The 24437-nt window shown below is 43.6% G+C and overlaps 1 protein-coding gene across 1 annotated transcript; it reads left to right on the forward strand.

Annotated features, from left to right (window-relative positions):
* Positions 1 to 1974: 1974 nt before the first annotated feature.
* On the forward strand, positions 1975 to 16047 carry RGCC (regulator of cell cycle). The gene is made up of 5 exons (XM_055803039.1): positions 1975 to 2188; positions 2345 to 2524; positions 12137 to 12244; positions 13775 to 13837; positions 15472 to 16047. Exons 1-5 carry the CDS (start codon positions 2152 to 2154, stop codon positions 15477 to 15479), a joined length of 396 nt encoding a protein of 131 aa, XP_055659014.1. The 5' UTR covers positions 1975 to 2151; the 3' UTR covers positions 15480 to 16047.
* Positions 16048 to 24437: the final 8390 nt, after the last annotated feature.

Below are 24437 nucleotides of genomic sequence, written 5' to 3' on the forward strand. Positions count from 1 at the left end.
CCTACCTGAGCTGAGCCCATTCAACTCAGCCCACCAGAAAATTACACTGGATTAGTTTTCTGCTGTTCTAATGTGTTGAATTGGCTCAGCAGAAGACGAGACAAACCCACTACAAAAGACACGCAGAAGGTCTAGGCCAGGAGTACAAGAAGGAAGAAGTAGCGCAGGTCATTCCCCTTTTTGTGGCAGCGAGGCCCCTGAACAACTCAAGCCTTATTGTACAGCTTCACCCCCCTACGTGTGCTCTTTGTGACGTGGCATAAGACCCTGTCCCAGCTGTGAGATTCCTTGACCATCATTAGGAGCAATAATAGGCCCGGGAGGACTTTTAGCCTTTGGTTATTTTGCCCGTATTCCTCACACAATGGATAGATTCATAATCTAAAGCCTAATCTAAAACATCTTTTTGCTGCAAAGTCATGTCTTGCTATACAACCCAAGCACAGGACCAAATGACCAGCGCTTGGTGGGGATGTGTGTGGACAGTAGGGCTCATCGTATGTGTAGGTGCCTGGGCAAAAGAGAATTGATGCCAGCTGCAGGCCAGGTCCTTATCTTTTGGGGCTGTGGGTTCTACCTAGTCATGTACTCAACAGTTCTCCTTTCTGCCTTGTGTCTACTGTCTTTCATCCTTCTTGTGCTGTTGATGTGCCCTCATATCTCCTTGTTCCCTACTTTTTAACCTTGATTTCCATCTGTGTCACTACAGTCCTCAGAAACAATTGTTTGTAGCCACTTTTATTAGCAGAAAGAAAAACAGAGGAAGACAACAAGAAAGGAGGAAGCTGCAGAATAAATAATGATTGAACTTCGCCGTAAGAACTTCTTTTCATCCACTGTGAAAATAAATAAACGCCTCTGTATCAGCCGGTAAGGAGAGGTGAGCACATCTGTTAGATACAGATGGCTTATTGTCTAGAATATTGTTTTTCTCATTTTGTGTCTTGCAGGAGCAATGACAACATGTCTGAAAGTGTCAAGAAGTTTTGGAGGGACATTTTTCTTCCATCTCCCCGTCCTCGACTCTTCTATTTTAATTCTAGGTATTCTCATCAGCACACAAATATAATCATAACTCCTGACACATATGCATGGAATAGCACCTGATGTCTGTTTTCAGTATTACTGGCTGTAACTAAACACGACAAGAGCCTCCCCCAGTAAGTATTTAGCAGAACTGGTATTTTAGTGGCTCAGCTTATATTCACAACGAGCAAGAGGCAGCACAAGAGCAGTATTTGGTAGGTATGGCGTCTGTAAACATCAGGTTAACCTGACTGCAGGACAAGTGCTTAATACCTTTCTTCTATGAATAAGGAAGGCTCTCCACTGGAGAACGCCCTGGCCGATGCAGCCGGGGCCGCGGCTCTGGGTGTGGGAGCAGTTCCCCGTGCCACCCCTGCCACCTGGTCGCCCTCTGTGACTGTGACGAGCCGGCCCAGCTGCCCCGGTGGCTGTGTGCACATGGCCGCTCGCTAAGGGATGGAGCTGAGCCGTGGCCACCGGCACACACCAGCACACCGTGGGCAGCGGGTGGCCGTGGACGTGGCAGGGGCTCCCGGCGGTGGCTGAAGTGAAGCCACAGGCTCACTGGAAGGGACTGCCGCCTCGTCGTCCCGCTCTGCACCTAGCGACTAGCACCCACGGGGCAGGGGGGGATGATCCAGCCGTGTGTTCTTGTGAGATTCCCTCCGTGAGCCGGCTCTGCTGCTCCTCTCCTCCGCCAGCTCCGTGAGCCGGCTCTGCTGCTCCTCTCCTCCGCCAGCGCCCGGCACACGCCCGGGGCAGGCCCCGTCCCGACCCGCAGACAGCCGGGACGGGGAGGCCGAGGCCAGCCAGAAGACGGCCCGACCGCGCCGTCGGGAGGGACGGTCAGAGGGCAGCCCCCACCCGTGGTACCGGTGAGCTGCTGCCGGGACCCGACTCGCCCCGAACCCCGGCCCCGGCCCGGCCCCGCGCCCGCCTCGGGCCGGCAACGCGCACCTGCACCGCCCGGCCCCCGGTCCCGGCCGCGGTGCCGCCGCCCCCTCCCGCCCCCTCCGCCTCAGCCCCCCGCCCGGCGGGCTATAAGAGGCGGCGGCGGCGGCGCCGGGCCGCCCATGCTGGCGGCGGCAGGCCGGGCCGGCGGCGGGGGCACCTCGGCCCGCCGCCATGAAGTCGCCTCAGGCGCAGCGGCCGGCGGGTCAAGGTGGGAGCGGCGGGCCGAGGGGGCGCGGCGGGGCCCTTTCGCTTCTTCCCGCCGCGGGGTGGGGGGCGGGGGGGGCGCGGGCGGCGGGTCTGCCCTCACAGCGCGGGGGCCCGGGGCGGACAGCGCCCGGCGGGCCCTCACGCTGCTGCCCGGCAGCGCTGGGGGAGGACGGCGGCGGGGGCCTGGCGGAGGCGCTGGGGGAGTTCGACGCGGTGCTGGCGGAGTTCTCCTGCCCCGCCGGCCGGCGCCGCTTCCACTACGGCGAGCACCTGGAGCGCATGAAGCGGCGGAGCAGCGCCAGCGTCAGCGACGGCAGCGGCCTCAGCGACTCGGAGAGTGAGTGTCCGGGCGGGCCCGGGGGTGGGGGGTCAGCGCGGCGAAAACCAGCGCGATCCCCTCCCGACAGGGGCAGGGTGGGGAACCCGCCTGCTTTTTAAAGAGAACAACACGTTTCCCTTTACCTTTTGCGGTAGAAGGATGCGAAGTCTGGCCCCGCTGGCTTCATCCTCCCGGTGTTGAGCAGCAGAAGAGGGAGGGTGAGATGGAGATGTGCCGAGGGCAGCCTCATCACAGCTGGCCGCTCTGAGAGCGGGCACGGCCGAAAACTGCTGCGGGAGAAGGTCGGGCTGCCGGAATGCTGGGGCATCGCGGCGTCTTCAAAACCTGGGGCTGACAGGGGCTGTCCGTTGTATCTCAGTAGCCAAAATACCAGCTGACAGTGAGGGAACTAAAGTGTGCTTTGTGGAACACTTGGAAGCTCATCCAGGTGCCTGGTTTGGTGTTACTGCTGTTTCAGAGGTGATCAGCTTAAGCGAACTTGCACCTAAGTATGCTAGATCTATAGCAATGGTGCGTGCAGAACATCCCCTGAGAAGGGTGGGGAGCAGATACTGGCTTAGGCCCTGCTGTGAGCAAGAAAGCGTAGAAATGGGAAAATTTTTTTCTTACAGATACCTTGGGAAAAAGCATTCTCTCTCTTACTTAATTTGCTAGTCAGGAAAAGAAGAAATCTTTTCTCTTCCAGACAGTTAGATTGGAAACTGCTGTTCTCCTTGGGAGCAGTAGGTGCAAGGGGTACTTTGTCAGAAGTAAGTTCTGCTAAAAGCAAACTATAGCCACTGTTCTAGGTCCTAACTGTACAGGGGGCTTCATGAAACTTACCTGGTTTTCAACTATTTATAATAAAGTTGTGTCTTTAATTTCTGTTGTGCATTTTTATCAGTTCAGGGAGTTACTGTGCAGTTCTGTTGACTTAGCACTAAAATATTAATATAATCGTCCTAGTACTTAAGCTGCAAGACCATTACTTCTCCATGTTATTAGAGCCCTTTATTTCAGTATTGTGGCTAAGATTCCGTTAATTTTGTTGACAGGTAATGTTTTACCTGCTCTGAACTAGGATACCTTGTCTAGCAGTGCCTTTGGGTCTTTTTTCCTGTAGTCAGTGGAGATACATGGATCCAGATGCTGTTCTGCTGTTTCATAAATTAGTGGGTGAATCACTCCTTGTAAGTCTGTCTCCCTCTGAGGAAGATTGTAAATATGTGCCTAATCTAGGCTGGACCCTCTTGGGTGGCTGAGGGTGTGTAAGGTGAGGGCTGCCTTTACTGAGTCAAGCTGATGTAGTATGTGAGCTGCGTTACAAATCTTAAGTCTATTATTAACTACAGCAATATGGCCGTAGTGTTACTATTTCTTGTGCAGTCTTCAATTTTGTAATATATTAACCTCTCACATACTCTTGCCACAAATGAGACGCTTAAAATGATAGAGTGAAATAATCTGCTGTTGAGAAAACCATAAAAAACCCAGAACTTAATTCTTGCATGGATAAAGTTATCTGTAGTTACTTAGCATATCTGCTGTGGTTTGGAAAACTTAAATCTTGAATGCTACTTAAAACTCCTCTGTTAGAATTGACAGGAAGGACCTTTGAAGGAAGGTGATGGTGTTCTCTGGCAGGCCAGGAGGCCTGGTGAGAAACGGCATACTCATGTAAACTGGAAGACTGGTTCTTCAGGAAGATCTGGAAAACAAAAATCTGTGTCACAAATTTGCGCTGATTTATTTAGGCTGAAGACATTAATGGGATGGCAGGGGAGGCAGAGTTTGATGGTTCTATACGAAGTCCTTGAGGCTCTTGTATGAGGAACTTGTTGAGCTTTCAAACCCCACCCTCTGCTGGGGTTCCTCCCTTGGTGATGCATCATGTGAAAGGTGGCTCTGGAGAAATCAAAATCACTGTCTTCTGGACACTGGCATATACTGGACCAGGACGGCGCACTAAGAGTCACCTATTGGCATCCAGTGGTGTCAAGTGTATGAGGTTATGACTAAGGAAAGTGATACAGAAAAACAGCCAGTTCGCCTTGTTTCTCAGAAAAGGCCCAGTAAAACACTTCTTCCTAAAGGCGTCATTTGGTGCAGACACCTTCTTGTTTTGAAGCTATGGTAGGATTGGAAAGGAATCACAGATTTATGAAGAGCTCCTTTTACAAAACAGGCTCCAGTGTCTGATGTAATCCAGCTACACTCCCTGCCTCTATTTTAAGAATAGATGCAGGGATTTTCCTACTTATCCAGGCTTTTTCTGTTCAAACTCAAACTTTTCCCCTAGGTTCACCTTTCCTTTGGTCTCTATTGTGTAGTGCTGAGTTCATGACCTTGCAATTCCCATGGTAGTGCTTAGGTTAAACACCACTGCAGGGTCAAGGAGAAACTGGGCTGAAAGACCAAGTTCTGACAACTTGAATCTGTAGCAATGCAAAAAGAATTCCAACAGTATTATCTGCAGATAGTTTGAATGACTCTCTTGTTCATGTGAAGACTCTTCACATCTTTGCAAGAATTTTGTTATCCAATGCCAAGACTATTGGAAGTATACTTTGTCGTGTACGTGTAGAACAGTTCAGACTGTCCTGTGTTAGTACTATCTCTTGTTTGTTTGTTAATCTAATTCTCCTAACAGATGTAGTGTGACTGAAGGTTAGGCATATGTATCTCTTGGTCACTTCTGCAGTGATACCTTTTGAGTCCAGGATGGGACTGTAAGGTAAGGTAACATTTTAAACTGTTGCAGCTGTTTGTTTCAGGACCCCTGTATCAGTCTTCAACTTTGAGAAGCTAATAACAGATACCAAGTGGTCCTACTCGAATAGCACTGTTTAGTAGGGTAAGGAAAGCCTTTCCTCTCCTGGGGTTTCTGCCATGAGGATGAGCCTGTTTAACAGAAATATTTACAAAAGATCTTTATCAATCCTGCAAATACTGCTTTTAACCTTAAAATCCCCTCTTGAGGGAGCTAGCTCCAGAAATACTGATTTAAATTCTTACATTACATATTTCAGGCTCCGAAGAAAAATTAGACGTTTCAAGAGACTACTGTGGAAAATGGGAATGATAGCACTTGATTCTCCCCTATCTTGTCCTGCTATTTGACTAAATAATCTTTGGACGAGGTCAGTCTTGGCCACATTAAGTAGTGTACGTAACACTGTGGACTCTAGACCTTACAGTAATAGAAAGGCTCGCAAGTGCAGATGTTCATGATGATCTTAGTACTTGGCCCACAAGTGTTACATTAACCACAACAGCTGATGGGGTCAGTGCTGGAAATCATGATGCAACTGATGAGTTACTCCAACATTCTTGAGTTGCTGGACTGTGAGTGAGTACCAACTGTGTTTGTTTGATGTATTCAATTGAATAGGAGTATAACAGCTTTGTACTTAAGGTTATTAATCATGCTGAAACTTGTAGGTTGAGGGATACCTTATAACTCTTTGCTATTTACAGTGTGTGTTGGATGTGATAAAATAGGATAAAACAGGAGTGCTGTACTGGCAAAAGCTACTAGTGTAGATGCAGCTATGTTGATGAACTCCTAGAGATATAATTTGCTTCTTGTGTGTTGGAATAAGCTTGCAAAGAAAAGTGCAGGCTTGCCTGCGTAAATTGCATGCCTTCTTGGTGCATTGTGCTAGTACAGTATATGGCAATGTCTGGACAGTCTTCCAAGTTTAGGCTTAAGATAATGAATAGAAAGTTGGACTTTGAGAGGCTGAGAAAGGAAGCACTTCAGTGTTTCTTTTGCTGAAGTTACAGTAACACCAGAAAGCTAAACTGTAATCTGTTGTTGCGCTCTCAGAAATGTTTCACACTTCTAGCTCTGGATGCATTTTCTTGAGACAGGTTCAGCTTCCAGCCTCTTTGTTAAAAACATTGCAAATTAAATGCATAGATTCAATTCTTGCACTCATACAGCCTACAGTGTATCTTCAGGTTTTTTAGGAGTATGTAAATTCTTTCTGACAAATACCTCCGGCTTTTAAACACAACAACAACAAAAAAAACCAACCCTGAGTGCATCTAGAACTCTTAATTTTATAATCTCAAAACCAAGTAGGTGCAGGTTTACGAAGAGGTTGAACAGTATCTGTTAACACCCAGTGCCTGGTGTACTGCAAGCATTCGTGGTTGCATGCCATGAATGTCTCTATGTGCTTGCAATAATGCCTACAGATGAAGCATCAGACACTGTTAATACTGCAGCACTCATCTTGAAAAGCCTGTTTACATTGGCAATCTTGCAGTGTGTGACTAAATAATGTACAGAAAAAGGCAACAGAAATGACTGGAGACATAAAATTGTTTCCAAGTGATTAAATAGGCTGGGACTGTCAGGCTAGAGAAGAGATGTCTTGGGTGGGGACAAGCTAGTCTTCCAGAAAATCCTAAGTGACATTAGGAAAGTGCCTTACTGTTACCAAGTATGAGGAAATTAAATTAAATCGGCACATTTCAAAGAAATAAGAGAAGCTATTTCTTATCACAGTGTATACTTAAATGGTAAAATATATTGCCTTAAGGTATCATGGGTGCTAAAAGTTTACATGCTCAAAAAAATAATCAGATAAAATTATGGCAGGAGGGATGGGGCCACTGGGGACTGCTGTAGGCTGCTGCTGTCTTAGAAAAGATACTGGTCTGTGCCTTGCAAGAGCTTGATAGAGTTTATCTTGAAGCCATCAGTCTGTGGCTGCACCGCTCTTAAATAGGCATCTGTTAGGAGTTGTTAGGAGAGACAGAATGTGGAGTAGGTGAGCAGCACATCAGTCTTGTATGATAAAGAGAACATTTTGAGGAGTTAGATTGCTTCTGCAGACTTCTAACACCTGTCCCTAACAAGAAGTCAGTATGATATTTATAAGGAAAACATGAAGCAAGACTCATGGAGAAATAACCTGTTACTAAATGATCTGAGAAATAATGATTTATTAAATTACTGATATATTCAGGGGGAAGAAAAGCCAGAAGTTTCAGGTGCATAGGCTTCTCTCCAGGTATTTCAATTTAATGAGAAATGTGGGGGTTTTGTAAGGTTTCCTGTTCTTATCTTTCCAGCATTCCTGTTTCTATTACACTTTAGAAAGGGAGCATTACTAAATGGGAAGGTTGGAGTTGGAAACACAGCCTCAAAGGTACCGAGTGTGGTGGGGGAGTGGAAAGGTAAGCTTTGTATATAATGAGAAGGCACGCGTGTGTGCATCTGTATTTCAGGCTTCCTAGATCACTTCCTTGTATCTATGTGATTTGAAATCTTTTAAGTAGTGAGGCCTAGGCATGTCAAAAATGAAAAGGTGTGATTTTTGTGTCAGTGTTTGAAGTGATGTTTGTTAGCTAGGCGAAAAACCCACAAAAAATGCCCAGTGGAGCCAAGCATAGGTGTGATTATGATCGAAATAAACACTATCCTTGAGGGCTGCAACACATGTTGTGAAACAAGCTCTTTACATCATGAATATTTCTCACTTCCAATGGCGTTAAATTCCCAATTTTATCTTTTTAGTAAGTAGGCTATGTTCTAACTAGGAGCGAGTTGTAGTCTGCTCATTAAATGCAGAACTATTGTTTTATAATAAATTCATGGCTTGTAGAGACTTAAGAGGAATTTTAAAGCTCCTTCCTGAAAACTTTAGGGATGTGATTTATTTTTTTTCCCCTAAATTTTCCCCACTGAAAACTGCCGTAAAAATTTTACTGACTCCAGGGCTCTTTAAAATTGTATCTTGAACTATGGTACTAGAAAGAGCATAATACTGAAGAAGTCAGACAGCTGAACTTTTCCATTATCTGCTTTAAAATGAAAAGTTTGAGGTTTTCCTCCTTCAGTTAATTACTGCCCAGAACCTTTCAATTACTCATTTCATGGGGACATTCTATATTTACATGGTATTGCCGTGCTTGTTCTTTGTGGTTTAACCATATATTGGAACAGCAAATGTCAATACTAACTATAGATTATTTTGCCAAAGTAACATACGCCCATATTTATTCCAACCCCCTAATTTTGCAGCTGTTGGTTTAGTTTGACTTGCGTAAATCAGCTCAATAGCTTACTCTCTCAGATTTTAAGGCTTTTTTTTTCTTTAAGAGACAGTTTGAGTTTGTTTTTTTTTTTTTAAACAGCCAAAGGGACATAGTTTATATGTACACACAGGCAGTAGAATCAAAATCCAAAGTGAAAAATGTTAGGAATGATAGATAAACTTGCGTTGCAGTTGGAGAAAAGGGGCTCCATGTGAAAGGACAGCAGTGATGAGAGATCCTTGGCATCAGCTTCTGGTTATTGGGTTGCAGGGGATGCTGTATTTGTGTGGCAGTGGAAGCCTTCCAAGGGCCATTATTAGAGGTGAATGAGCAAATCTTGGCTGAGGCAGCCAGTAGAGAGCAAGGATTGATGTGTCCTTTTCCCAGAGCTTTCTGCCCTACAGCCACACTTCACCAAATAGGATATTACTGTGTGATGGGTATCACAGTATTTTTTTAATAGTACATTGTTTACAGCAGTTAGGACTGTGATAGTAGAGCCAATGCCTTCCTCCTTCCATCACCAGAGTTTCTTTGCTGCTTGGTGGCACGTGTAATCCACAGCCAGTAGCTAAAGTATGTTTTTGCTTTTTTGAGAAAGATAAATGTTGATATTTTCATGAAACTATTAATATTACAACCCATCAGAAGATAAAGCTGTTTTGTGAGAACACTTCACCTTTTGATAGTGGAAGAAAAACATTCAGATACTTAAAGCAACTGTTCTGTCTTACTTTCTTTTTGCCCAGTTGTAAATATCTCCCAGCATAAGGTTTGTGGAAGACAGTATGAAATAACATTTTCTAGTTTCAATAGATTGTGAGGTGAGAAGTCAGTACTTTAAACTTCTTTTGGAAGGAATATGGTGAGAAAACCACAAAAGGAATCAAAGTTGACTTGACTGCTAGCTTGGATGTGTACATGGATATAAATAAAAAGAATTGGGTGAATAGTTTGTGGCCAATTTAAATGGCTTATTAAAGCTTTCATAATGTGAGTTGCCCCCACAGGCATTCACAAAAAGAACATTTTATTCCAGCTATGTAGAAGAGCAACTGGAGCTTTGGATTTGGTGTATGCAAAGAATTGTGTTGTAATATAAATTCACAGCATCGCTCCATTTGGTGTCTGGATACTAGTAGCGTAGACTCCACATTAAAAGTACACTCAGTTTTGTAGCCATTTGTTCTCTGGATTATTTTTTGTTAATTCAGTGAGCTCTAAAACCTTTAAAGTATGAAATAATTTGGAAGTTCTTATTCTGCTCTTTTCAAATACATTGCCTGGAAAGTGTTTTATCTTTGGTCTGTTCTGTCAGTGTTTCAGCAAGTTGTACTCTTGGCTACAGGACTGTTTGTGTGAGGTGTTACAAGTTGTTTGGCTTTTTTGTGATGGGAGGGGTCTGTCCTGAACAACTGGTTTTCCGTTTTAAGTTTCTTGGTCACTAGTGTTTGCATCTTGGCTGAAAAAAAAATGTGATTGTAGTAGAAAGTTGGTCCATAAGCTGATTTCAGGAGGAAATTTGTGTTACCTTTACCTGTTACGTTCAGTAACAGGGTTCATATTGTATAGTTGTATAGTACAATACTGGTGACACACATCATTGCAGAGCATTGCCAGATTACCCCCTCCCCATAGGTTTTTATGGTTTTAGGAGCTACTTTCAAAATCGCTTACTCTTCCGTTTTTCTATCTACAGTTATCTCAATCCTGGATTGTATTAATCAAATCTTTCTTATATCTGAACTTCCAAGTAGATAGGTTTTGGTCTGCTCAGGTTTAGAGAGAACAGGGACTTAGGAGTGAAGATAAAGAAATAGCAATAAAAAGCTGGCATGAAGAAGTATACCCCTCTTTTTAAACAAGAAATACCAACTGGTGGCTGATTTGGGCAGGCAATAGTCCCAGGTAACAGATGTCAGTCACAGCATTGCTCATGTCTGCATAGTGCTGTGGGTAGCACGTGTTTGCTAGAACAAGATCAGAACTGATTGCAGTGCGAGCTGTGAAAGGTACAGTACTCTTACGGGCCAACATGCCTGTGAACGAGGAAAATATTCCAGGATGAAGCTTCTCGCACAAGCTGCTTTGGAGTGTATTGCAACAGAGGTAGGCCTGGAAGCTAGCACAGAAGAAACAGACAGTCGGCCTATGGCTGAGGAGACATCTGACAGGCTAAGTAGATGCTGTCAACTGGTCTGGTCTGATTTGTCACTGTGTCTGCATATTCCTGTGGAAGGTGGTTTTGTGCTGGTAAGGACAGCAGGCTGGAGGAGATGGGTGTGGACACATGCTCTTCTTCCCAAAGATGGGAAAACTGTGGTAGAGGAGTAGTCTGCTGGAGGATGGTCTCTACATTTGCTATCTGCAAATGTCATGGCAGTTTTCAGTCGGGGTGGAGATGGGTGCATCTTGACAAGGCAAGCTGTGTTCTTGCCCCCTTTTGGCTAATTCAGCAAGACACCCTTAATTTAACTAAGGCAGTCATCTCCTGGATTAGCAAATGGGACAGGCATCCAAGGAAGTGTGACAGTTCTGACTCTGATGACTTAATGCTTCAGTGCAACCACTTCTTAGGCTGGGGCTGCAAGGACAAATGATACATGTGCTGCAGGGAGACAAAATTGCTGGCCTCAATGGCAAGTGGTGGTAGTACCACCCCATATAATGAGACATACGCTTATTTCCTAGGAAGTGTGCCAAATAAATGGAGACCATTGGCATGTTCATATTACAGTGGTTTCTTTTTGTAGAACTGCAGTTTTCAGGTCACTGGCTCAAAGCTGCAGAAACTAGCAGTTTTAGTGTGTCTAACACAATGACAATTCCTCCTTCCAGTGGAGTCCTGACTAATACTTTGTGTGCACTGTGCATTTTGAAACTTCTTCTTAAAAAGAGACAATATAAAGATCAGGTTTTGATATTTCTGAAACTTAAGGCATTGTCTAAAAATCAAAGAACATCAGAATGATATCGGAACTTTCCAGGGCATATAAAGCTTTCTTTGAAAGACCACCTAAAATAAGATTGCAGAACGTCTTGTGTACAGACGTTCTGATGCCATACCATTTATCTAGAATGCAAGACCTAAAGCAGCAGAGTAATGTACGGAGAAATGGGTGAGTTTGCTTCAGGGATGAGGACAATGCTGAATATATTCTCCATTCCAGGGACTGTCCTTGTCCTGGAGCTCTTTATTCAGCTTTTTTTTTTTAATGGCTTTTGAAAAAATCAGGTAACCAGATTTTCCCAGAATATTGTGAATTAGTCAGTTGGGTCATACCAGGCTGAATTTAGTCATGTGGGATAATTGCCATTCTTGTAATATTTTCCAAATGATACTGACTGCAGGTAAAGCTGACACTTTCCTCACTGGGAGTGAGGACTGGGCCTAGGACTGCTTGCTTTTGAACAGTAGCTTTCACACAATGGATGATTTATTTATCCCTCTGACTTTGAAGTCTATAAATTTTTCTGCAGACTTTGAAAGCCATATGAGGAAAGGCCTTATTTTTGTTTTCAATTCTATTGCAAAATTGCAGAAGGTGTTAATTTCACTTTATAATAAACTTTTTACAGGTGCAGATTCACTGTACAGAAATAGTTTCAGCCTCAGTGATGAAAAGCTTAATTCTCCAACTGCATCTACTCCAAGCTTGCCATCTCCATCCGTAACTCCGTGTAGAGGTAAGTTTAATTTTAACTGCTGGCACTGGCATTTCTTCCTAAATCTTCATTATATATGCTTCTTTCTGTGAGCCAGGATTCACATACATGCATTTGCTCTTTTGTGTGTGTGTTTTTGTTTTTTTTTTTTTTTAATTACAACAAAACTAAGGATTACTGTTGAGCACACTACAGATTCAAGTATTATTGTCTTGATTATCAACAGCAATAGCACACTGCATCTACACTTCTTTGCAGGTGACCTGGCAACTCTTCTGGTTTTGAAACACTAAACTAAAAAGTCCAGGTTTTTGGTTGATGAAGAATCATAGTACTACTTACAGAATATTTCACTTAAGAAATAACACAAGTTAATTCTTACTGAAGCAACTAAGTACCATAAGTGTCCCATCTGCTCGCAGAAATACTTAGCCTGAATGCAGGGGTACAGTTGGCAACTCCTCCAAAGCCCTATCTGTCATTCAAGTTAACACAATTACTTGGATCCATACAGACCTTGCCCAGTTGATACAACCCATGCTATGCTATATAACCCTAGAAATGTTGTTTCAAAGCAGCTTCTGTCTTGCAGATGATCAAGGAGCTTTTTTTTTTTTTTAATTCAGGTTAACTTAGTTTATTGATATGTCTACTCCAGAGTTAAATGATCAGTCATACGTAATGTACTACATGGTGCTTTTGTTGCAACTAGTCTTCTCAGATGCATGCTGGAGAGCTTTTCATGCTTTCATGGCTTTTCCACAGTGACCAGTTACAAAAAAAACCAGTTAAATGCTTTCTTTCTAATTGGCTGATACTAGGGAGAAATAATGAGTAATAGTTACTAAGAAGTAGCAAGAAAGAGTTCAGTTAAACTGTCAGGAAATACTTGGCAAGGAATTGCACTAAAAGTCAAGATGCTCTTCCTGATGAGAAGACAGAAAGACAGAAATAGAGTTGGAACCAGCTTGGAATGGACCACAGAAATAAGAAAGCCACTTGCAGTAAAACTAGATTGAGTGAACCAGTGGTGTTCTCAAGAGTGGAAACTTAAGTGGATGTTTGTATCCTAATTTATACTATATGTCAGATCCTTTGGTCTTGGTCCATCACAACAAACCAGTGATACTGATATGATTTAAGAGGCTTAGATTTTAGTAGGACTGGGAGCTAACTGGGTGGGGTTTGATTAGGGTCATGAATGCAGTATCTGAATAGATGTAATAAGGCAGACTCCCACATAGCAAGGACATGGATTAGTTGGCATAGAGGTTTTTTTTTTCTCCACTTCCTTAAAAAGCACAGGTTGAAATTAAACAGAATTGCTTTGCTTCTGTCAAATGGAAAACCATAAAAACCAGAATTTGAATTGTCTCCCCTGTTTTCTAAGAATGCATTTGGACATCGCAGCAACTCTAATGACCTTTCCTGAAAATAATCCACAGCATGTTTGATACCACTGAAAATGATTTGGAGGATCTTGTGGTTCCAGTGTTTCTTTTGGCCAAAGAAATATGTCATGTCTAAGCAGTATTTACTCTTACGTTGCAGCAAAGCTTGGAGACACAAAAGAACTGGAAGACTTCATTGCTGATCTTGACAGGACACTAGCAAGTAAGTAGATTTTTATTAGTAGGCTGCATCTCACTTGGTACTGTCAAAGGGCGATGAAAGCCAGTGTATGGGAGGAGAGGAAAGGGAAGGCTAGCAATACTTTTACATAGGCGGCTTCATTTTAGTTTTTTAATCCTATGGATCATTATGTGGATAGACATACATATTACTCCAATGGACCCGTGTCCCCACCTCTGGGGCAGCTGCAATTCACCTCTCCTTTACAATGTGCAGATCAAGTAAACATCACTTTTGTAAATACTCAAAACTCAGCTAAAAAGTGGTGTTTTGTTTCTTTGTTATAAAGCTAAGTGACTGCAGGAGTAGCTGTAGGTGAAGGGAACCTTTCTATTCTAGACTTTGCTTTATGGAAGAATTACAGAGCTGCTATGTTCTGTTTGTGCTTGTCTACCAGGAATGGAATTTAGATCACTTTTTCTGTCACTATCTACAGATTGTGTTTTCCAGTCACAGTACTAAATTGTTGGTGGTTGGTTTTGTTGTTTTTTTTTTTTAAATCATAATGAGCAAAACCAAAAAAAAAAAAGCCCTTCTGTTCCCAGCCACATACTCTGCCTATTCTTTCTCCTTCTTCCTGTGCTGTTACAGACATGGTACTGCTGATGTGTGTTGTGGTTTTTTTTTTTTTTTTCCCTGTATGGAACCAGACTATAGATCCCAAACCAACAAACTGTAGGACTAGATCTAAACAGCAGCATGATACTCCCCCCTACTCCCCTCTTCCAGTAAATTGTGAACTGAGTTTCTTGTATTCATTAGGTATTTTCCCTTCCCTGTAATTCTTGAACCCTTGGCCATCTGCCTTAGACTTAACGCAAGACAGCTGCCTTTACGAGCTTCCTGCTTCCCTATTGTTTTTCGTGTATCTTAATCCTGGTTTCACTTCTCTGACTTAAAATATATTTGTAGTTTCCTGACTTCTGTCATGGATGTATGCTTAAGCTAACTTTATCTTTACCACTGAAACCTAATGGACAGCTTTTATGAAAAACTTCAGAGTTTCGGAAGGTTTGTAGAACAATGAAACCCCAAACCAGCAAGTATTTACATTACTGTATCTTGCACAGCTGTGTTGCAGCTAACTCTGAAAGAATTGCCTGTAGTGTATGGGTTTCATTGTCCCCTTGCAAAACATGTTGAAGGTGAGGGTAGGGACTGCCACCTGCTGTAGTGGGTTTGGGGTTTTTTTTGTTTTGTTTTGTTTTTTGTTTTTTTTAATCCTAAGCAAATCTCTAGTGATTTCAGCAGAGTCTCATTTATAGTGTATCACTGTAAGAAGTGACACTATCTTTATCGTACACAGAAATTCTGAGGAAAAAGTCCAGCTTCCATCTGATACTTACCACATGTTTGAGGAGTTGTATTTACATGCTTGAGGTGACACAGAACTTTGTACAGATGCCTTTTCAAGCCTAAACACTCATTAGAACAGTAATTGCCTTAATATTTTACACACTAACCTTCTGGCTCTCATTTTAATTAAAAAAAAGGCATAATTTTGGCTTGTCAGGCAGTTTAGCAAGCTGGGCATAGATAAGGTGTCTGGTATATCAACAACATGCAATCTTGTTTAATATGGAACTTAATGATCTTTCTTGTTGTGTTATTTCCAGGTATGTGAAATGAATCTCTGGCATTGTGCTTGAAGGATAAGTAAAATCAATCACTGAGAACTGCTGCCCTTGTCTGCTAACTTTGCTACCCAAGATATTCACCTTCGGAACATAACCTTTGCAAACTCCTACAAGTATTTAACTGGCAACATCAGTTTTGTTACTTTGCAGCAGATGGAATAAAATTAACTTAAGTGTTACAGCTGTATTTTGCTTTAAAATATAGCTTGAATTTTAATTTAAAGTTGCTTTTATGAAAATATATTTGTAATTTTATATAGTTGAGAACTTTTAATGCTTTTTTCCATTATAATATATTTTTGTATGCAAATAAACCCTGAACTGGAATCCAGATGTCTGAAGCTGTGAACTCAAACATAAGTACAAACTAAGCTCTTATTGAAAACATCAAGCTTTAAAATATCTGACAAGGGTGTATTTCCTGTTAGGTAAAATGTGTTATGCTGGCTTTGTGTGGAACTTCATATTTTTCTTTTCAAATTGCTTAAATAAGGGAATTTTGTACTACATAAAATGAATACAACCAGGAAAATAATAAAATTGGTCAAACTGTTACTTCAGATTTGCTTGAATACAAATGAAAGAACGCTGGTTTAGCACAGACTTGGAACAATAACATCTATTTCAAACCCTGTGTAAAAGCTAGCATTAAGAAGTACATACCGTTCTACCTGAAGTACAAGCTGGGAGGTCAGACAGTTAGGCCCATGGATTTAAAGGTATGGAGTTCCTGTAGCAGCAAGAAAATATTTAAGTGTCTGGATGTTGTTGATAGCAGACCCTTGGGTCCAAAACAGTCTACCACTCTGAAAAAGACTTCCTGGCTATCAGTGTTATGCTGAAAGAGTGGAAGGTGAACCTGTATTTTTACAAGGAACCTGATTCTTTCCATATGCATTAGGCACTGGAGATGTCGTTATGTGAGCTCTCCTCCAGCTGCTGCAAGCATTACACTTTTGGCTCTGCTGTCAGATTTGCTCACACAGTTGCTTTCTAACCTGTTCAGACCAAGTGAGCTGGGCTTGTTCAGACTCCAGGTCTTACTTTGACCAAAGCAGGCTAGTGAACAGTTGCATGAGTGGCTCAGATATTGTGGCCCCCTTGCTCTGTCGTTATGTGAGTGTGTCTGTGCTTGGGGCATAGCTACCAGCTGGTTGCTTAGGGACCTAAAGGATGAATTTGAACCTGCCTTCTGCAGCTAGGGGGAAGTCTACTGTGCATTTGTTAATGGGAACACCATGAAGATGATGCAAATCCATCTTCCTGCTTTAGATTTCCCGAAGATTGACCAAAACACTTGGGTTGTATTAAACACAATGTGATTTTTCTACTTTTATTTCATGGTAAGGAAATTAAGTTCTGAACTGGGTACATTTTAACAGGTTTGAAACAACCCTGAGGTGGTTGTGTGGGGTTTTTTTTTTTCTTTCAGGCAGAAGGCAGTGTAAGATGATAGAATACTCTTCTGAAGAGGAAGAATTCCCTTCAAGGTTTCCCACTGCAGATTCAGTTGCTAAATTGTCCTTTAGAATAAATATGAACTGATTTGGGAGGGTGAATCATAGAATGGTTTGTGTTGGAAGGGACACCTTCCACTAGACCAGGTTGCTCAAAGCCCCATCCAACCTGGCCTCAAACACTTCCAGGGATGGGGCACCCACGGCTTCTCTGGGCAACCTGTGCCAGTGCCTCACCACCCTCACAGGAAAGAATGAAGTTTCATGTTGCTGTAAGTTGAATATAAAATCTGTGAAGGAATGTAAGATGCTTCGTTTGAGACAGTGATGTGCTTCTGTATGCTCTGTGACCTCCTCGGAGGGACCTGAACAGCAGGAAACCCGTTTTGAGCAGCAAGGTAGGCTTGTTCTGGCTCTGTGGAAATTCACTGCTACTGCACCATAAACACACAGGACAAAATCCTCCTTTTAACTGCCTCTGTGGAACAGAAGGGAGCCTGGCCCTTCTTCCAATCCCAGATGGAGAAGGATGTGTTGCTGTGCAAAGCCGGTGAGGGGGATTCCCTTGGCTGTTGTAGGACTTGCTGTCACATGGGGAAGAGGAGGCACTGTCCTTTTCATCAGGAGCCGAGGGGATGGGAACAGGAACCAGGACAGCAGAGACAAGCCTGTGCTCTTTTTTTTTAAAAGAAGCATCATTAGCATAAAGCATGGTTTTAAAGCTGCTCAAGTAGCAGCAGCAGGTTTTGCTGGTTTTCTACATTTTAATGCTCTTTGGTAGCATGAATGATGGAGTGGTGGCGAAGGGTGGATGAAGACATCCTGAAGACAGAATACCCCAAGTAAGTGTGTGTTAAGCCATGAGTTTCAGAGGAGGCCACCTCAAGCAATTGTGTGATGGGGGGAGATGGACAATACTTAGCTCTTCCGTTCCTTAGGTCAGATTGTTTGAAGCATTGGGCATGAGTTTTCCACTTCCCTTCTGCATATTCAGTTGTTGCTCAATCCTGTTGAACACTCGGGATCTATGATCAGTATTTAAAGTTGAATGCTTCCCTTTATAGAGTGAAATCACCAAATTAGTACAGTACTTTGGAATGGCAATACTTTGTCCCTGCAGACTCCTGGTTTTGAAGATTTTTTTTTTCTGCAAAGGTTCAGAGCAAGGCGTGTTCCTCATTTTGTGTAACATCAGTTGGGGATGGAGCTGGGGATTAAGCCACCATCTGTTTGGGTTTTTTAATCTTACTTATGCGTGAACAGGTGGAGACTTCTGCTTGCTTATATAGCAATTCTGGATATCATCGGCTGAAAAATCTGGGAGTGTCTTATGGGGAGCTGTTGATCTGAATTCCCTCCAGTTTGTTATGCTCAATTTTGAACATCTTGCTGTGTCAGAAGGAAGGCACTAATGTAGATGTCATTTTGCTGGAGTACGCCTATGACTTAAGCTCATAATATAATTACATATGGCATTGAAAAATGCATTGCTGAGAAAAGTTCCTGTGATACTTTATCCCCAGTGAGCGCTGCTGGAAACTGCGCTGTCCTTATGGACCAGCCTGAATTTTTAATCCCTGTTTTGACCTCCCTCTTGTGCTGTGATGCTGAATTTGGACTCAGAAGAGTCTCGACCCTGTTCTGCCAATGCCACGTATCCAGAAATGGAAATGAGGAGCTTAGTCTAAGCAGATGTATTGCCACAGCTTAACCTGTGTGAGGTGAGGCGCAACAATTATTTGCACGTATGCGCTTTACCTACTGCATATTCAAGGCTAAATGGATTAGTTTAAACGTCCAACGCTGAGGCTTGAGCTAATGTGTCTTATCTTGGGTTTGCTATTGACTGTGTGTGTCCTCAGTGCCATCATCCAGGCCTAGCTGATACGTGGTAACTCATTAAGCTTGGCAACGTGCTCATTTTTCTGAGCCCTTAGTAAGAGAAAGAGAAGAGCCAAAGGAGGGAACTTTTTTTTTCTTCTTTTTTTCCTGTCTGCATGTGTATCTGCAGCCACTGTTGATGCACTGAGTGACAGGTGAGGTTTTGGGAGAGAGGAAAAAAACAGTTGTGTTGGCCGCGACGGAGCTTGCTTATAGGGATGACTCAGCCCATTCTGTGTCCTACAGCCTGTTGTCCCAGTGCCTTCTGCCCTCCTTTGTTACTGGATTTGCTTTGCAATAAACACTGGGTGTGGAACTGATTTTCAGAAGAGTTGCCTAATGTGAAAGGTCAGAGAGGGGAGGAGAAACCGTGTTCAGAGCTTCACATATTCATTTAAGCCTTGGTTTCAGTGGTGGGTGCTTGCAAAGAGGAAGCCCACGCTGAGCCCTTCTGCCTGCTGGGAAACATTCATGGCTGTACACATGGATTTTTTTCACTTTGTATCATTAATTGTTGCTTTTAGATCATTGTCCAGTTGCTTCATACCCTGCATGGAGTGAAAAGAATTCACCAGTGGGAAAGGTCCACCCAGTGTGGGTCTCTGTAGAGGAACTCTGATGGAGTTCATCTCCAAATGGTATTCAGCTCAGATGGACCTGGTTGACTGTCCAAGAGGTATTTGCACCACACTAAAGCCCATCATACATGAGATTTCATTTATGTGAAGGTGCCTGAATGTGCTAGACATGACACCTGCTAGACTGTCGGAGAGAAACTTCTAACGCTGCAATGTTTGGACGCAAAGCGAGTATCGTAAAGCCAATACGACCGCAGCAGCTCTTGAACTAAATCCAGCTCTAAATACTAAGAGCGTGAACTCCATATTCTCAGTGGGGATAACTCCTGTTTTCTATGTTACTTTCCATGTTACTGACTTCATTGCAGCCTGGCTAACAGCTCTAGCTGTCTAAATAACTTTACAATAATGTAAGATGATCCTGGCTGCTGTATTTCATTGGCTTAGAGTTGTAAACCAGATCTTTTCAAGGTCCTTTTCTTTCTTACAGATTTGAAACTATCAGTTAAATGCTGTAGATTGGCCTGTGGGATTAAAACAGGCCAGTCAATACAAAGGGACGCTAATTCTTTGGTTGCTTTTGCTCTTTTATGTCTATGCTTTGGAAACCGAAATATTCATCGGTTCAGCTTTTAAAAACCAGACTAGAGGTCTGTGCCTCCATTTTCCCAAGGCATGAGAGCTCCCTGGCTTCTCCAGGAGGCTTGGGGATGCTTAAATGGGCTTCAAGCTGTAAGTGAGTGTTGCCTTCTCCATAGCGCACGGCTGTAATCCTGACTGCCATCCTTCTGTTCTGTTTATAATATATTTCAGACCGGTATTTCTAATTAAGAACGTTTCCTTTGTCTCAAAAATACCCAAATCACAGTATTTTGGTGTATTATGCAGTCTTCACATTTCCAAGAAGAAAACCAAATCCTGTTAGCGTATCAAATCAGGCAGGACCAATCCCACCTGACTTGTGCACTTACATAAACCACTGTAGTTAGTTAGGATGTGCCCTTAGCTCCTTCAACAGCCATTACAAGGAGAGGGAGGCTGAAGTACCCCCTAATGATGTTCCTTTGCTACAGCAAATATTGTAAAAGACTATGGATAAACAGATTTTTCACTTGAGCTTCTTAATGACTGACTTGCATTAAAAAAAAGTGTGTGTGTTAAAAAAAACAACGGCCTATGACTGGGCTTAGAGTGTAACAGTTTGTGGGGCTGAAGAAGCAGAGGTAAAGCTACCCAGCTGGCCAGGGTTATCTGTTTTGGGGGCTTTGCATCACATGGTGCAAGCACGGCAGCTTGCTTCAGCCCTGTGACTGGGGACATCTGTCATCCTCACGGTGCTGGGCAGGGTAATGCTGCTGGTGTGGCACCGCTGGGCTGTGCGGGTAAGCGCTGGGACCACAGCCTGGGCGCTGAGCCCACATGAGATGCTGCGGGGAACTCCTGTGTCTTGGCAGCAGGGTTGTGCTACGAGCTTATACCCGCAAATATTTCTCACTTTCAAGCTGTGATTTCAGTGGGGTCTAGCACAGTGTTAAGCTCTAATCTTGGCAATCTGTCTTCATAGGCTGGTTCTTAAGGCTGTCTATAGTTTACTAGCTTTATGCTCTTGGAAAACTGATTTATGAGCAGTAGCTTTATGTTTGTTTATGCATAGAATTTATGATGCGAAACACAATGTGTTTTTCTTAGAGGCCAAACAGAACAGCTCAGCGCTCTGTCTCCAAATAGCCCAGATCATTTATTTTGTTGACAGCTGGTACAACACGATGCTAATACAACAGTAGTTATTACACATTAGCAGCTACACATCGGCTGTCTCAAAGCTCTTTGCATGCTCTGATAAACACTGTTTTAAAGCACAAGGCAGCTTTCTGCAGCATGCGGCAACCCTAACTTTGTGGGAGACAGGAAAAGTGTGGCCCTTGCCCAGTGGCTTGGCCCAGGGAAGCTGGTAGTGTCGGTGGTCTGAAGCCTGCAGTTTAGGATTAGGGCCTCTTGCTCGTGGTGCTTCTGCAGCTTTAAATAATCTTGTAGGAAATGCCTGGCCCCTAGCCAGTGTCTCTGGCATTCCTGAGCCCTCTGTGAACAAAATTAAGTGAAGAAATTTGATGGTTTTTTTCTGGGCTTGCTACTAGGTAACTTCAGCCCTGTTGATTGCGGGGGGTGGGGTGGGGTGGGGGGGTGGGTTACGGAGTTCCCAGAAACTTGTCCAAAAAACATTAATACCCTTGCTCGGTGTTTCCAGTAATGCATTTCATCAGGGACCATGTGGTTCTTCACATCTTCACCAACCATGCAAGGTACCTCTTAACACAAAATGCTTTCCACAAGCTCTTCTCTTCCCTCTACTTTCTTTTGTACTTGGCAAAACCCCTCCTTCCAGTGCCCCCTTCTCAAATTGGGCCAAAAGACGAGCATTGCAACTTGCCTGGCAGCCAGTCCATCTCCAGAAAGGCAGGAGGAAAGGAGAGAGGCACAGCCAGAGGTTACAGACTTCTTTTCCTCCTTCACCCCCTTTTGCACCTTAATGTTCACATGGTCTTGTGTGGGAAAGTGCTGCGAGAGACATAAGCCTCTTTGCTGTAGCCTCGGAAGCAGAAAGGAGGCAGAGCAAGAGCCAAGCTAATGAGACCCTGCTTGTCTCTCCAGGATTTTAAATCTCCTGTATCCTAGCTGGCCCCGTCCTCGTACGCTGTAGAGCCATAGGGAAAGTGTAGGAGTAAATATTATGCACACGTAACAAGCCTTTAGACTCTTGTTTCCTGGACTCTGGCCTTCCCCAGCAGCACTGGTGCCTTGCTGTGTAATGAGGGTCAGCAGCTCCCTCCTCACATCCCTCCTTCACGGCTGAGTGGGGCCGTGGGGTGGCCCTGCTGCTGCCCCTTACCAGCATGTCTGGCTGAGCTGCCGCCCCGCACGCACCTTGGCTGTGCTAAAGCGGCGGCGAGCACTGAAATAAGCAGTAAAATAAGAAAGGGGCTTTATGTATAAGGGTTTTCTGAGATCACATTTCACACTTTCTCTCCGGGCTTATGTAGTTTTCTGTTTCCTCTGTTTTAACTGTAACTCTGTGGTGTGTTTTAACTGTAGGACTTTTAATTAATGTTCTTGCATGCTGATGAGAAAAGCTTTAGTTTTGCGCTTGGCTCTTGAGTTAGAGGGAGGAAATCTTGGCATGTCTGGTTATGTGTGCTTTGTTTCAGGTACTTGACAAAAATGCAAGGTTTCGCCATCACAGAACTTGTGCCACAGAATATACATCCAGTGGCCACTCCAACTTGTCAATACTTTAAAGTCTATGTGTAAATTAAACTGTATTTGCTGGTGATTTACCCATGATTGATGTTAAGGATCCCATCAGCTTCACCAAACCCAGCTCTGAGGTTTGTGGGTAGCAGAATTTGATAGCTGGCCTGAAAAATGTTATTTTGGTGAGGCATAACCCTGGCTTTGTAACATTTCTGCTGACTCTTCTGTGACTCATGACACTGTGATTCTTCCATGACTCTATGACTCCTCTATGAAGTGACCGTGATCGCTTCATCCAAAGGCTGGTCCATGGCATGGTTGCCTGGCATTGCCCAGCCCCTGAGCTGACAAGTTGTCTCGTTCCCAGCATCTCTCCTGGAAGAGAGATGCTTTCTCTTTTTCACCTGCTTTCTAAAGAAACATGTCCATGTGGGAAGCACACAGAGCTTCTTGGCAGCTTTTCTAATTTCCCAAGCACCTCTGGCAGGATTTATCAGAGCAAAACTGGTTGCAAAGAGTCCTTGTGATGAGCTCTCTTCAGTGAGGGCTGTGGTGGCACGGTCCCAACCTCTCAGCCACCTTCTTGCACTGCTTGCTGAGTTTAACCTCACACGTAAAACATGTTTGTTGCACTTCGGGGAAGTAATGTTTTTGGCATGCGTTACTCTAAGTGTTTCTGGCTTTTCACAGAGCTGGTTGGAGCCATTGCTCACACTTCTGTTCATTTTCACAGGTCAGAGTACCATCTCCACTTTAATACGCACCAAATTCTCTCATGTGTCAGCTGAATATTCTCCTATATGCTTATTTTGAATGTACACTGATGGGTGTAAGCTGATCCATATGTACCCTGAATTCTGTTTACATTTTACTGCCTTCAGTGCTGGTATCATTTTCAGTACCATTTTGGCCTGCTGCATGTCAGTTTAAACATAAATCACAGGTGCTTCTAAACTCACCTTTTGTTGTAGCTTTTCTGCTTGATGTAGCTTTTCTGTACCTCCTGGTCCTCCTGGTAGCTGCTGTCTGAGGGCTCTGCTGGTGCTGGCAAACTCTCTCAAGGATGCTTTTGCATCCTTCCTTGCTCTGCGGCGCTCGGTGTGGGTTACAGACACGTGTTGTGCTGCCCTGGGGAACTCTGAGCTCTCTGAGCTGTTCTTCCCTGGAGGTTTTTTACTGTTGTTGTGTCCACAAGGCCAGAGTTCTTACAGTCCATATGGGCAGATGCCTGGATGGCTTCTTTGACCTGAGGAGTCTTTCCAGCTCTTGATAAATGTTAATTGTGGGTCTTTGAGAAATGCTGGCCCATGTTGTTCTTTTTCAGTTTCGTCCCAAAACTGACCTGCAAGCTGGCTGCTGAGGGGACATTCCTTCGGATCCAGCAAAGACCATCTTCAGCTTCAGCTGGTCACCAGCGTTGCTAGAAGAGGATGAGACCAGAAAATTCTGTTTCAATATCCCGGTGCCCTCAGATATTTCATTTCACAGACATGCATGTGGCCTCACCTTACTAGAATAGGTAACTTCTTAAAAGAAGACTCAGTTCTGGAAAAACTAATTGTTGGCAGCAATAACACTACCTTCTTTGTTTTCTGGGGTGAAGTGTGAAATCATCTCTGTTCAGCATCTGTGTTTAGCAGCACATTTTAGTTCTGCTTTGCTCTCGGGTGAAATGCCTTGCTGGAGCACCATAAAATCATGTTTCCCCAAAGATCTCAGAGTGGCTATCTTTGTGAAATGCTTATGCTAAAATGTAGCCACCCCTCCAGCCTGAGGATGA

This window comes from Falco peregrinus, chromosome 4 (genome assembly GCF_023634155.1).
Source record: "Falco peregrinus isolate bFalPer1 chromosome 4, bFalPer1.pri, whole genome shotgun sequence".
Lineage (NCBI taxonomy): Eukaryota > Metazoa > Chordata > Aves > Falconiformes > Falconidae > Falco > Falco peregrinus.

What these genes read in the sequence shown, in the direction of transcription:
- RGCC (XM_055803039.1), top strand. Translation starts at nt 2,152, where the DNA reads ATGAAGTCGCCTCAGGCGCAGCGGCCGGCGGGTCAAG. An exon ending in GCAGCGGCCGGCGGGTCAAG is followed by an intron (nt 2,189 to 2,344) that starts GTGGGAGCGGCG and finishes GCTGCCCGGCAG; the next exon opens with CGCTGGGGGAGGACGGCGGC. An exon ending in CGGCCTCAGCGACTCGGAGA is followed by an intron (nt 2,525 to 12,136) that starts GTGAGTGTCCGG and finishes AACTTTTTACAG; the next exon opens with GTGCAGATTCACTGTACAGA.